We start from the raw sequence: 13,374 nt of genomic DNA, 5'->3' as shown, positions 1-13,374 counted from the left end.
ACACGGTAGTGCTTATACTGTCTCTTAAGTGTGCTAGATTTTATGGGATGCTGTTTTTCTGTATTGATTCAACTACAGTACATAAAGCTGTGTTGAAGTTTCAGACCCTCCTGTGGTGAATTACAATGATGGTGAAAAATATATATTTTTATCTTAAACACCATGTCCCACTTAAATGTACAGTATATACTGTATAACATTTTGGAAGCTGTGATCAGTTGGCATCACTTTACACAGAGGCTTGTGGGAGTTTTGTTGAATCACATACTTTGGCTTTCTTCAAGAAATCTAAAGAGAATCTCAGACCAATGAACAATAAGTAATCCAAATAACTAGGTAGATGCTATGATTTCCCCTTGTTTGTAACCTGTCATAATGTATATTCGGAGTCACAAAAGACTGCTATTACCATGTGTTGAAGATTTTTCCAAACTAAGTGTACAGTATAGTCTGTAAAGTGTCTAGTTAATGTGTGGTGAACGTTCTGGCACACTATGGCTGCCATCGCATCATCCAGGTAGATGCTGCACATTGGTGGTGGTGGAGGAGAGTCCCCATTACCTGTTAAGCGCTTTGAGAGGAGTGTCCAGAAAAGCGCTTTATAAGTGTAAGCAATTATTAATTGTTATTATTATTATTAGTAGTAGTAGTAGTAGTAGTAGTAGTAGTAGTAGTAGTATTATATTCTAGAAGATTATCATGTCAGGGTTTCTTGCTCACCTTTAGAACGTCGTTTTTTTCTGACCAAAAATAAAACTCAGTGGTCAACATTTGTGCATAGTTCACATGCATTTCTTTCCATTATAGTCTTCTGATAACACTTTTTTTTCCATTTGAGGCTTGTCACTTAATTTCTCCTTAATGCCTTTGTTATTAATTAGCTTAATTTATTTTTAAAGTCACACAAAATATATTTTATTTAACATACTTACTGACCTGGCAAGTACAAGAAATATGCCAGGAATTCCCATAAGAAAACAAAGCTCCTACATGTCCTGATACGATTTTTTGCACCCTGATAACTTCTTTGTCTAAATAATACACTTGTTTCCCATCTAGAGATTTTTCTAAAGCACACCCTGAAAGAGTTTCCACAAGGACTTTCAGTGACACCTACTTATTAGTACAAATTCATTCCAATCCTATTCCTGTAAGAGACAGCCATTCACTGTACTTCCTTTCACATACCAGACTTTAGCATGGAAGAAGCATATTTCCTAAGTTTCATTTATAAAGTGTAGCATAAAAACGAAGATTTGAAAGATGACACATTACTGGATTGAGTCCAATACACACCTTTTCTTTTTATGCTGATCCTAACTCATAAAAAGACCTATCAAATAGTAAGGTTAAATGTAATTGAAATTGAATTATTTCTGGTTATAAACCTACTAAATTGAAAACATTTTGGATTCATAAAACTATTCCTTCTATCTTATGCATTTGATACATTATAGGGAAATGTGCAGTAATAATACAAATCCTGGTTAAGGCTCCTTAAAAGCTCTTAGATCAGCCGGGACTGTTTCTTGGGAAAACTGAGACTATATTTATAAAGCTTTTTTCTGAATGTATATAATAGAAACTATAGCTGTACATAACATTAACCAATGACCAAACAACATATTGTTTTCAATTTTATACCAAGCTGCTTTATCAATTAGAATATTTGAAAACTAAGGCTTGTTCCACTTTAACAAGAACAATATTAGGACTCTCTAATAAGGTATGAGACAGTTTTGTATTAAAAGTTTGGGTGATGTCAGAGATGAAAAGCAAGTAGATTCCTTGCTGGAGCATATAGATATACAGTAGCCCTACTGTATGTGTTTTGTTTAGTAACTTTGCATCTCACATCCATGGATAAATGCATCTTCAAAGGAATTGTAAGAGTTGTGAATTATAATAATTCCTTACACTTATATAGTACTCTTCTGGACACTCCACTCAAAGTGCTTAACAGGTAATGGGGACTGCCCTCCACCACCACCAATGTGCAGAATCCATCTGGATGGTCTGGATGGTACACACCAGCTATCGGTGGGGAGGAGATCAGATTTATGAAGCCAATTCATAGATGGGGATAGGAGGCCATGAATAGTGAAGGCCAATGGGGAATCTGGTCAGGATGCCGGGGTAACTGAGAGTCTCATCCAAAGGATGGCGCCTTTTTACAGTATAGTGTTCCCATCACTATACTGGGACATTAGGACCCACCCAGACTGCAGGGTGAGCACCCCCTACCGGCATCACTAATACCTCTTCCAGCAGCAACCTCAGCTTTCCTAGGAGGTCTCCCATCCAGGTATATATCACTACCAATATGTGTTACATAATAAGCATGACCTTATCTACACTTGGCAAGGAGTTGTAAGCACATTTTGCATTGGACTAGAAGGAGAGATCAAAGGTAATGCATGGTTACCATATCAATCCATTGAATCCATTGTGGCCTACGCTTCTATACAGTATGTTTCTATTCTTGTGTGATAAATCGTGAGATAATTCATTTCACAACATTTGTATATACATACAAAACACATCTGAACTATGACTTTCAGCAGCAATGTTTTATTATATAGCAACATGTATGGAACAGTTTTGAGAGGACTGTTCAGAGAAATTTCTGTAGATGCTTTTAAAAAAGACCAATCCAATTGCAACAAAGTGCCCAATCAACATGTCCTGAACAGGTTCACATCTTGGACATGGGATTTAATTGGAAAATGTTTAATATCTGAAGTTGATTTAGTTCCAAAACATTTTCAACCAAACCATGTATCCTCTGTATGCCTCTATAATCACCTGATTTTTGTTTTTCAACCAAAGGTACAGATTTTATAGTCTTTGAAAATTTGACATTTATGTTTTTTATAACAGCAAAAATCAGAAAAATAAAGACAGGAAATAACGATAAAAAGTTAATAAGTCGCAAAGCATGTTGACGTATTTGAAAATGTACTGTAATATTCTTTATTATATGCATGGCACTTAAAGACTTTTACAATCTTTAGAAATGTGAAGGTTTGAGGGAAAAGCTTTGTGGACATAATATATATATATATTATACAGTATGTACAATATATATGTCTAACATACCACAATATCTAATCCATAACAAATATAATACTCCACTTAGCCACAAGAAAGGAATTTTTGAACATAAGTAAAATGAAAGAGCTAATAGTGGACTTTCGGAGACACAGGCCACACACTCACAGCCCACTCAGTACTGATGGAACGGAAGTGGAAACAGTCACCAGCTTTAGGTTTTTGGGAATTCACATTTCTAATGATCTAACCTGGACTGTGAACATGGACTCTTTCTTGAAGAAGACTCAGTGCCTTTATTTCTTGAGGTGCCTCAAACGATGGGGGATGCCAGTACCTATGTTGGTGAACTTCTACCGCTGCACCATTGAGAGCATCCTCACCAATGGGATCACCGTGTGGTACGGCAACACCTCTTCTTGGTCTCACAGAGATTAAACAGCTCTATGAGGACCGCTGCCGTAGTAGAATTCTGGCCATCACAGAGGACAGTCACCACCCCGGGCATGAGCTCTTCACCTGACTGCCCTCAGGAAAGAGATACAAGAGCATAGGGACACTTACCACTAGATTCTTCAATAGCTTCTATCCACAAGCAGTGCGATTAGCGAACACATTTAGCCATGCCCCTTGGACCACACCTACACCATCTACCTCATTATGATTTCTTATTTATTGCACATCTCCAGTCATTGTTTACATGTCTGCATTGTTTACATTCAGACTGTTTACTTATTTGTTTGTACATTGTCTACTGTTTGTATATTGTTTGTATATTGTCTTGATGCACTGTCTGCACTTTGTGTTGCACTTTGTGTTGACAAACACTTATCCACATTGTATTTATTCTAAAATCATAAGAACTACTATTATTGCACAGAAAGACGCCCCTCAACTACTGGTGTGGCCCGTTATTTATAGGTAATTTTGTGTACCTACTGTAAATTAATTTGTGTTTGAAACACCAAAGTGTTGGAATACTTATGCAACCATGATTTTCCATTTTCTTTCATTTTAATCATCCATGTCTTTAATTTGTTTTTTGCTTTGAAAGTGCAGATTATGTTTTGTAAATAACAACTATTGCTACTTTAAAGTCTCATGACTGCAAGCTTTTAAGGCATCAACATGTGAAAACTGTCCGAGGGTATAAATATTTTTGCAATGCACTGTCCATATAATCAAATAAAATTAACTATTTAATGTGATTATTCAAGTATATTCAAACTTCCAACATTTTTATCTCCAGAAAGACTCCTGTTAAAAATTACACTGCAGATTTGAATTAAACAAAAATATGTTTAGGATTTGTTTTTTAAGTCTTCACAATATGTGTTGGGAGACAAGAAAAAGAAATAAAAAGCTTTGACAATCAGTTTGTATATGTTTTTGTGCCTGACCTATCACTGCTCCTGCCAGGGTTATTCTTTTAAATGAATTACATCTGCTAGAGATATTTTTTAGAACGGAAGTAAGTGATGGAGTAATGTTCTGTCCAAGTACACGTCAGTGTGATGAGTTCAGGGAAGTCTCTTTTGGCATGGCTATATCTAAGTCACACTCTACTTACTTTTAATTACATGCAAAGGCTAACAGAAAATTACGCTTATGCCCACACCCACATAGCAGGTACAGAACAAATTGAAACTTTATTCACGTATCTACTTGTTTCCCGTATGTTCTGTTCAAGTTTGCACAATTCGGTCAAATAAATTATAATCTTAGAAAATGTACTTAAAGTACAAATTCCAAAGATGAGATATAAAGTTACAAAGCAATAAAAATAATGCTCCAGAACTATGTCTGACCATAATTGGAATACTTCCAACCAGTCTCCAAGCTGTCTTACATGTAACTGTACTTCTAGTTACTGTAAGTGAATGCTTTTTAAACTGAAAGGCCATTACCTCTTTATTTACTATCTATAAGAAATGTAGCATTTCTCACATTGGAACACAAACCAGAAGGAGCTACACCCTTCAGCAGTAGTTTTTGAGACTCCTGGTGTAGTATCAGTCTGAGGTTATATAATACATATATTAGGCTACACTTAAAATATTGCATATGATTCTGATTGCCACATTAAAAAGAGGGCATTAGTGACTGTAAAGTGTTAAAAAAAAGAGTAACCAGAATAATTCCAGGTCTAGAAGGATTGTCAAATACAGACAAATTAGTTGAGCACCTCCAAAATACTAAAGAGGCAAAAAATGTCCCCTGCTTGCCAGAATTTTCTCTCTAATTTTATGTATAAAATACATTCTTTTTTACTCCTGCTTACCTTTTCTCAATTTTAACAACAGAAGCTGATCTTTGTCGTCATTACTGTTTGTCACATTGATAGATGGACATTTGTTAAAAGAGGTGATTACCATTGAATACATATCAGTATATTGGTGTTCTAGCTTTTTCTGCCTTAAATGCATCAAAACCAATTTATAGTTAGGCCTATCAATACAGTTTTCTTTGAAAAGTGTGACACTGAAAGTCCTAAATACTTTGCATTTTTTTAATTTACTTTACAATGACATGTCTAACTGTAAAATATAATTGGTGTTCATTTTTCCTTCACATGATCCGAATATATCAAAACTTATGTATTGCCTCCTGAATATACATAGGATAAATTACCATGTTTAACTAGAACTATTTACAATACCATGGTTGCAGTTATTATGCAGTTATTATGCAATTTCCCTCACGGGATCAATAAAGTATCAATCTATTATATACTGGATATATTGTACATAATAATACATACATATGCACATACCGTATTGTACAGTACATCAGTAAATTGAAGAACTGAAAACAGAGTTAAACGGGCTTTATGATTAGTGATCAGCAGCATCTTCGTGAAGAACTAATAAGGACAAAACAATCACAAGCTCTTTCACTTGTTGCAATGTTCAGTGAAAACCATCTTACTTTCTTTCATAATAAGATACGATCACTTTATTGGCCATATACAGTTTCTTGTATTACGAATTTGTCTTTTCACATACCACAACCACAACACACAGACAGGGAGAGAAGCTTGGGGTCAGAACACAGGGTCAGCTATTTATACAGCACCCCTGGAGCAGTTGGGGTTAAGGGCCTTGCTCAGGGCCCAACAGAGTAAGATTACTCTGCCGGCCACGGGGTACGAACCAGCAACCTTCCAGCCACAGGTGCAGATCCTTAGCGACAGAGCCACTAAATTAGCAAATTTAGTGTTTTTAATATGGAAAACAACATCAATCAGTGTCAAGATTAAAGAGACATTAGAGTGTATTATGAAATGTAAACACTGAAAATGTTTTTGAAAATACTATTACCTACCTGTGTATTAGTACGCATGTATTAAATATTTATTATTGAAAGAAACAAGCAAAAATTACTGGTAAAAATATCTGGTGGAATTTACAAGACATGTAGTAGGAATTTATATATCTGATTAAACATATGTACTGTACCAAGAAACCTTGATTCATTTTCTATCCATTTGGTGCCAGCATGCCAGCCATAGAAAATATATGTGAATGTAATAGGTTTCTGCTTCATTAAATGTTTTCCAAAAACCGATCTGACAAGTGGTTTATATATTTAAATGATTCGATCACCTTTATGATAAAAAACAGTTTTTCTGTACGCCGTTACTACTGTGAGACCCACTCTCTACCTCACTATGAGCAATCAATGTACTGTAATGTCTTTATTCTAAAAATCACTGATGGAATTTTGATGGGTTAAGGATAAATAATTTCCCTTCATATTGTGGTATTTTAGAATCTAACATTTTTGACATTGTTAGAATAGGTGTTATACTGGAATTAACATAAAATTATAATTTCCTTTAATTTCTTTGTGGAAATATACATTAATGCATTTAATGTGGAAACTCCATAAGAATGGCATCACCATCAGAGAGAAAATATAATTATTGGTCATTTTAAAGGCAATAGACTTTTGATTACATCTCTTACATATAGACATGCAGCAAACATAAATAAAGCCTAAGGCCGGAAAAGGAGTGGGTGATGTAATACACTCTTTTTCTTGCTTTTACTGTACATAATCTCATTTTCTAAAGTACAGGAATTCACAGGATTTACTTTCACTTTTCTTCTAAGACACCTGCTCAACCTGCTCCACTTCCTTGTTCCCAACACTTGACATAGGTTTCATTATTCTTTGTGACAAGACAGTACAGCAGGTCACACTAATTTAATAGAAATGTAATAGAGCTGTTTTAAGTAAAAGCTAAAATATCATTCTGATTTTCAAAATAGCATTTGCATATTAGGACCCAATATGGTGAGACACATAAAACGCAACTAGTTGTACTCCAACCTAGATCTTTCTGACATTACTTATAAAATTGAGCTTGTCTCCTTTCATGTATTGTCAGAACGTTTTGCCTTTGGAACAAATATTCTGCACATTTTGTGAAAGTTATTGCAAGTGATTTAAAGTGATTATACCAGTACATGTTCACCGAGAGATAACACTAATATATGAAAAATATGAATATTTGCTCCATGAAAAAAAAAAACTTTAACTTTGCTGGATTAAAAGGGGTTTAAAAATGACAAAAAAGAACATTTAAAGGGAGAAAACAGGAAAAACAACGCTAAAAAATGAACCATAGCCTATGTACATGTCCATTTACTTTTGAGTCACTGAGAAGTTGCATGCAATGTTCCAGAAATAATTAATTGTGTCAAAATATACTTTTGAATTATTGAAGTTTTTTTAGAGTTAACTTTTTCATAAGCTTTTCTACAGGTAATGTAGAAGAAGAAGCTTTTCTTCTGCTTGTTTTATTACTAATATTATAATAATTGTTAATTATTGTACAACTACAGCATGCAAATAATTATGTTAATATTTTCTTAATTAATTATGAATATTAGTGGCAGTTGTAGAAATTGTTATTGTAAATGTATTGGCAATATTAGTGTAAAAATAGCTGAGGATTTTTTTTCTTTTTGACAACTTAGCTTTATTGCTACAACTTCTGTAGATCTGAAAATGTATTTAAGCTACAATTGCACACAGATGACTTGCCAACCAAAGTCTTTACCTGACTTGACCTAGTACTAATATTGTAATAGAGTCTTATGCTATAAAACTGTGGAAAACAAAATGTGAAAGCCTCCCACCTACACAGAGTTTTCCACTGTGTGGGCATTTTACCTGGAAATAACTGTTCCTGCCTAGTGCAAAGTGACACAAATATGTTTCATTTTGTGTAAACCTAACAGGTGCGGTGTCCCCTTAGGGTTGACAACATGGTATATAAGAACTACAACAGTGCACAGAATGGCAACAAAGATCAAGGAACGACATCCAAAACCTGCTCAAGAACTGAAGCCCAAAGATCTTCACCTGTAAGGTAACCTTACTCTCTAACCTATGATGTGTTTCTTCTTACAGTTCTTACAGTATTGTTGCATATTTTATGGAGGGTGACTGAATTCTCTATTCTCTATAGGAGTCTGTGTTATTTTAATTTAGGACAATTTTATCAATCATAAACTGACTTTCCTGTTGTTGAATATTCCAAATTATTTCCACATAATCAATATATAATTTGCATATTAATGATCTCTGATTGTTTTACAAAGCTAGAAAAATTCAACATCAAAGCAAACAGCCATGGACAGCTGTTTCATCTTTATTAAGGATCATGATAGAGCTATGGTATACTTTGACAAGAAAAAAAGAGGCTTTTGAAAAATGTTATTGTAAATAAAAGCAATTTACACCCAAGAACATTCTAAATATGACTGAGTGATGAGTTAAGTAAGGGTATAAATGTTTCAAGCTTGGGTAATAATCCAGGCAATAGAGCTAAAAATGTTCTGAGGACCTGTTGTTATTCAAATATAGGCTTTGTGAGTGTTTTACTAGATGTCAAACGTTTTACTAAAAGTAGTGTATTGTGTCTATTACAAGTTTAATATGTATTAAAGATTATTTCTGCCATCTCCCATTGCAATACAGTTACGTTATAAAGATTGGTTTGTTTATGTAGATTTATGTTTTATCAATAGATTTTTGTGTTGTTGTTTGATTTTCAGGAAATATGTGTTGGATCAGAATTGTGTTTCTTGCTGCCCTCATCTGCTTTCTCCTCCCGATTCTTCAAGCACACAAGCATTGTTTTGAACATATTAAATGGAGGGACCTATTGTGGGATCTGGACAATCTGGTAAATAGTTCTTTTTTAATTCATACAGTATAACCGATGTCATGCTGATAGAATAAACAATTATAAATCAACTTGTTCTAGTTACAAATGATTTTTAAAAATAAATTTAATTAGCTTTTATATATTTAAGCAGCACACCAATAAATATTGTATGCATTCCATATGAAATAAAAAATATATATTGTTCTTCTTGGGTTTTTCTTACTAGAATACAAACATCTCCCCAGAATGTGAACATTACTTTGATGATGCAAATCTCTGTGATGTCACTGCAGTGACAAATGTGGTAAGTTAAAAGCAGTTAAACAGAATTTAAATTGTTTAGTTGCAATATTGTTAACTTTACTCTGTTTCAATGTAAAATGTATCAATTGATTATTGATACAAATTAACAAAAAAATATTGGAGTTCATATAGGATTTTTTTTTCAGGTGAAACATAACAAAATGCTGCTCACCAACATCATCGATAAGACTGCAGTGATTTACCGCAAAGAAAATCCCTTCAAGAACTCAAAGAAATTTGTTGATGGGGTGGTTCATACTCACTCTGTGCTTAGTCCATGTGTGAGTACTTACTTCACATTCCTGTAATATGCATCTATACATACTGTATATATATACACTGTACTATATGTAAGAAACAGTACCTTAGCTCTGCTGTTTGTACACTGGGCTTCCAGTGCACAAAATATATATGGCTTTAATGGGTAACATCTTATTAAAATAATGACATTATTTTAATTCTCAGATGCACTCTCCTCACTCAACACACCATGAAGCAGTAACCACATGCTTTGACAAACTTGAGACCTTTCTAACCAACAAGGTAGGTCTGATGTTTTGTTAGTTAATCCTATATTCTCACTTATATTGAATCACTCATATTAGTACTTCTTGCTTCTCCCAAGCTTTTATTTGATTTGTTTATTTAAAATTATGATAGTATTATTTATTTAGGGTGTTCTACAGTGTTAAATCACAATTATATACCTCTCATTATAATAAGCAGTCTTCATATACTGTAAAAATATTTTATTTAGCTTAAGTATTTTAGCTTAAGTATTTAAAATATCATAGTTTTGATTATTATATGCTACGTAAATATATCTGTTCCCTTGAAAATTATATTCTTAAGTCATATTGATCAACAACTGCCAAAAATGAATGGACAACTCTTTGTAGCCAATTACCTTTTGCTTTCACTCAATGATTTGACCATGCTCCTTATTTTTAACATCATGTCAGAAAACTGATATTGATAAGACTAACACAGAGCATTTTTGCTAAGTGAAAAGCAATTTGCCCTTTCTCATTAATAGCAGCGTTTTGGTGTTTTTAACTGGGAAACAAATGGCCAGATTAAAGGGAAATGTTGAGACAAAAAGTAAACCCCAAAAATGCAGAACACTATTTATTTGCTAAGCATCAGCTATATAAAAACAGCATTAAATTCACTTCTACAACTTTTGCTACATATTTCTCCACTTCTTTTTCTTCTGTAACATGACTACAAGGACCTTATCACTATTTTCAAAAATGTTCTTTTGAGATTTAAAAAAAATTGTATAGATTCTCTGACATCAAAGGGGGTTCAGTTATTGAGCTTTTCTCCAAAATTAGGAGGTGGATTTGACTGAAGTGAGAGCACATGTTGATTTTATTCCCACCAAAGTATGCCCCTGTCAAACTTTTTAAATCGATTTGATACAGTATGATGATAACATCAAGCAGGGGCACTCTGATTGGATTAAGGTAGAGAACCAAATGGTTTACATTATGTGGGATTCCTAACCAATGGCTCTGATCTCACAACTGTCACACAGGCTGGACAAATGATCTTGGCAGGCCATACACAGCACATAGGCCTTATGCTTGACACCTCTGAATTAGAATCTATATTAATGCATTTCTTTATTTCCCTTTCATGGTTTGAATAACCATGGCAGTTTGTATTTAGTGCAAGCATCTGCACTTCCTGAAAGAGCTAGAGGTAATATCTTAAGGATAAATCAACAGAAAATCAGATGAAATAAGAGAATCAGGTGAAATAAAAATCCTGCTAAAAGTTACACTAAAGTTGAAATAAATTATTTTAATACATTTTAGGAGAACACTATCAGGACTTTTAACACATTTTTACCTTAGATGGGGAATCAGCTTTAGTTCAATATCTTTGAATACCACTGAATAAAATAAGATAACTTGTTTTTCTAAACAAAAATGTAGAATTTTACTTGCTTTAATTTTTCTGAAGAAATAACTAGTTTTTGTTTTTGTTTTTTACTTTTTTAGGCCAACAGCAAGTGTGCTTGGGAAATTGTGCATGTCAAAACAAGAGAGATGCTTCAGAGGCTTGCACATTTCACTTCAAGACGAAGACGGTGAAACTTGATTACAACCACTGGCTCCATTTATTTTATTGTCAAATTCTGTCCTGTTGTGTACCTACTGTATCTAAAAACAGTTGTTGATCTAACAGATCAGTTGTTGAAAGCAATAGAAATTGAAACAATAACACTACCGTACTTTATAAATATATTTATATTATCAAAACGTATATTTTAAATGTTTTTTTTCTATTTACTATTTTTATATATTATCTGAAATAAATATTATTAAAATATTTATAACTTGTCTAATCATTTTTTAATCTAATTCAGTTTTCATACATGGCTTTCAAGACCGTTTTCTTAATACATTTCTTAAACCAATGCATGATCTGTTAGCTTGAGCACAATACAAGTGGTGCAGGGTCCTGCCATGTCATACAGAGTACAGCATCATTGAAGACCAAATTTAACACTCATTTAAGAATGATCAGTTCTCAAAATTGAAAACCCATTGTATACAACCTATGCTATGATATTGCACGGATGTTATAGACAATGCAAAGCAGCTTCTTTGCAACACATATTTTTTTTTTATTGGTGTATTGTACACATTGCACTTGTCTCAGCTATGCTTCCCAAATCATGTCACCAAGGCCAAGCACAGTGAGCAGTCTCACCAAAGGTCGCACACTTCAATATTTTTAATAAAACCTGCTTTATATATCAAATGTCTTCCACATTGATCCTGAATAACAATCATTCTGAGCTGTAACACATCCCAGTGCATTACTATATCATTTTAAATAACTGGCTGCCTGTAAAAAATACTCTCTAGCTTTCTATATTAGGTTACATTTCAGCCTTGATGATAGGACCTCTGTCAAGGTTGAACAAAAAGGAGGTTTTGTAATTACTTGAAATCCAGCAGTGGCATCTCGGACAACTGTCTACAGTATGTTCTTCCTTCTCTCCATGGGGGGTTTTTCTGGATTCTCTGGTTCCCTCTCACTTCCCATGCAAGTTTTGATTAGTTATGTATCCAGGGATTATATGCCATAGTATGTTGAGTACTATGCTTTCCATGACCTTTACCAGAATAAGTACCTTTCTGATAATGAATGCTTGGAGAGTCTAATTAAATATTGGCTTTAAGAAAATTCCTTTAAAAATTTTCTTAAAAAAAAGTTAACTATAAGATTAACTAATCATTATGATTATAGCCCCCACAGTTATCAATAAGCACTTTGGATTCCGATTCTGTACCTCAATTGCTGCAATGATGCATATATGTTCCACAACCTAGATAAAGTATGTGATTTGAAAAACAGGTATCACTTTAACCACACTGCTTTGAAAACAATGATGGATTGTTATTGAAACACATTTTGTAATCATTAAACCATTGTGGATCTGCTTACCTGGTCATCATTGAGTGTTGCTATTTTGAATGAAAAAATCTGAAAATATTATATTATGAACTTTTAATCCATGAAATGTTAAATGAAGGAGTAAACAGATCTCATCCAGCTTTTGACTTTGCATTGTATTGCAAAGAAAATAACCAGGACATATTTCCATTGCATTCCTGCCTTAAATAATTTATCAGTTGGCAATGGGGTTAAAGTTGATGTTACAAGCCTTATTCATTTTGAATGTCTATATTTTAGCGCACAAAATAAGGTATTACATAGAAAATATGTTTGATATAGATAATGCATTAGCATTATTGCATCTTTGATTACACAACATTTTTGTTTTGTGTATTCCACTTTCTTGTGAAAATTTATTCATT

At 33.5% G+C, this 13,374-nt stretch overlaps 1 protein-coding gene across 1 annotated transcript; it reads left to right on the top strand.

The window, feature by feature from the left end:
• Nucleotides 1-8,299: 8,299 nt before the first annotated feature.
• ifnu (class II cytokine, IFN-u) lies at nt 8,300-11,760 on the top strand. Its single transcript, XM_088644431.1, has 6 exons — nt 8,300-8,431; nt 9,120-9,250; nt 9,459-9,536; nt 9,682-9,816; nt 10,001-10,078; nt 11,545-11,760. The coding sequence occupies exons 2-6, from the start codon at nt 9,125-9,127 to the stop codon at nt 11,635-11,637; spliced, it is 510 nt and encodes a 169-aa protein (XP_088500557.1). The 5' UTR covers nt 8,300-8,431; nt 9,120-9,124; the 3' UTR covers nt 11,638-11,760.
• Nucleotides 11,761-13,374: the final 1,614 nt, after the last annotated feature.

This window comes from Lepisosteus platostomus, chromosome 8, assembly GCF_059453375.1.
Source record: "Lepisosteus platostomus isolate fLepPlt1 chromosome 8, fLepPlt1.hap1, whole genome shotgun sequence".
In the NCBI taxonomy this organism is placed as follows: Eukaryota; Metazoa; Chordata; class Actinopteri; order Semionotiformes; family Lepisosteidae; genus Lepisosteus; species Lepisosteus platostomus.
This window is presented reverse-complemented; position numbering and strand designations above follow the sequence as displayed.

Excerpts from the sequence above, each read along its gene's own strand:
- ifnu (XM_088644431.1), top strand. The coding sequence starts at position 9,125 with ATGTGTTGGATCAGAATTGTGTTTCTTGCTGCCCTCATCTGCTTTCTC. Across the intron at positions 9,251-9,458 it reads TGTGGGATCTGGACAATCTG|AATACAAACATCTCCCCAGA; the intron begins GTAAATAGTTCT and ends TTTTCTTACTAG. Across the intron at positions 9,817-10,000 it reads ACTCTGTGCTTAGTCCATGT|ATGCACTCTCCTCACTCAAC; the intron begins GTGAGTACTTAC and ends TTTAATTCTCAG.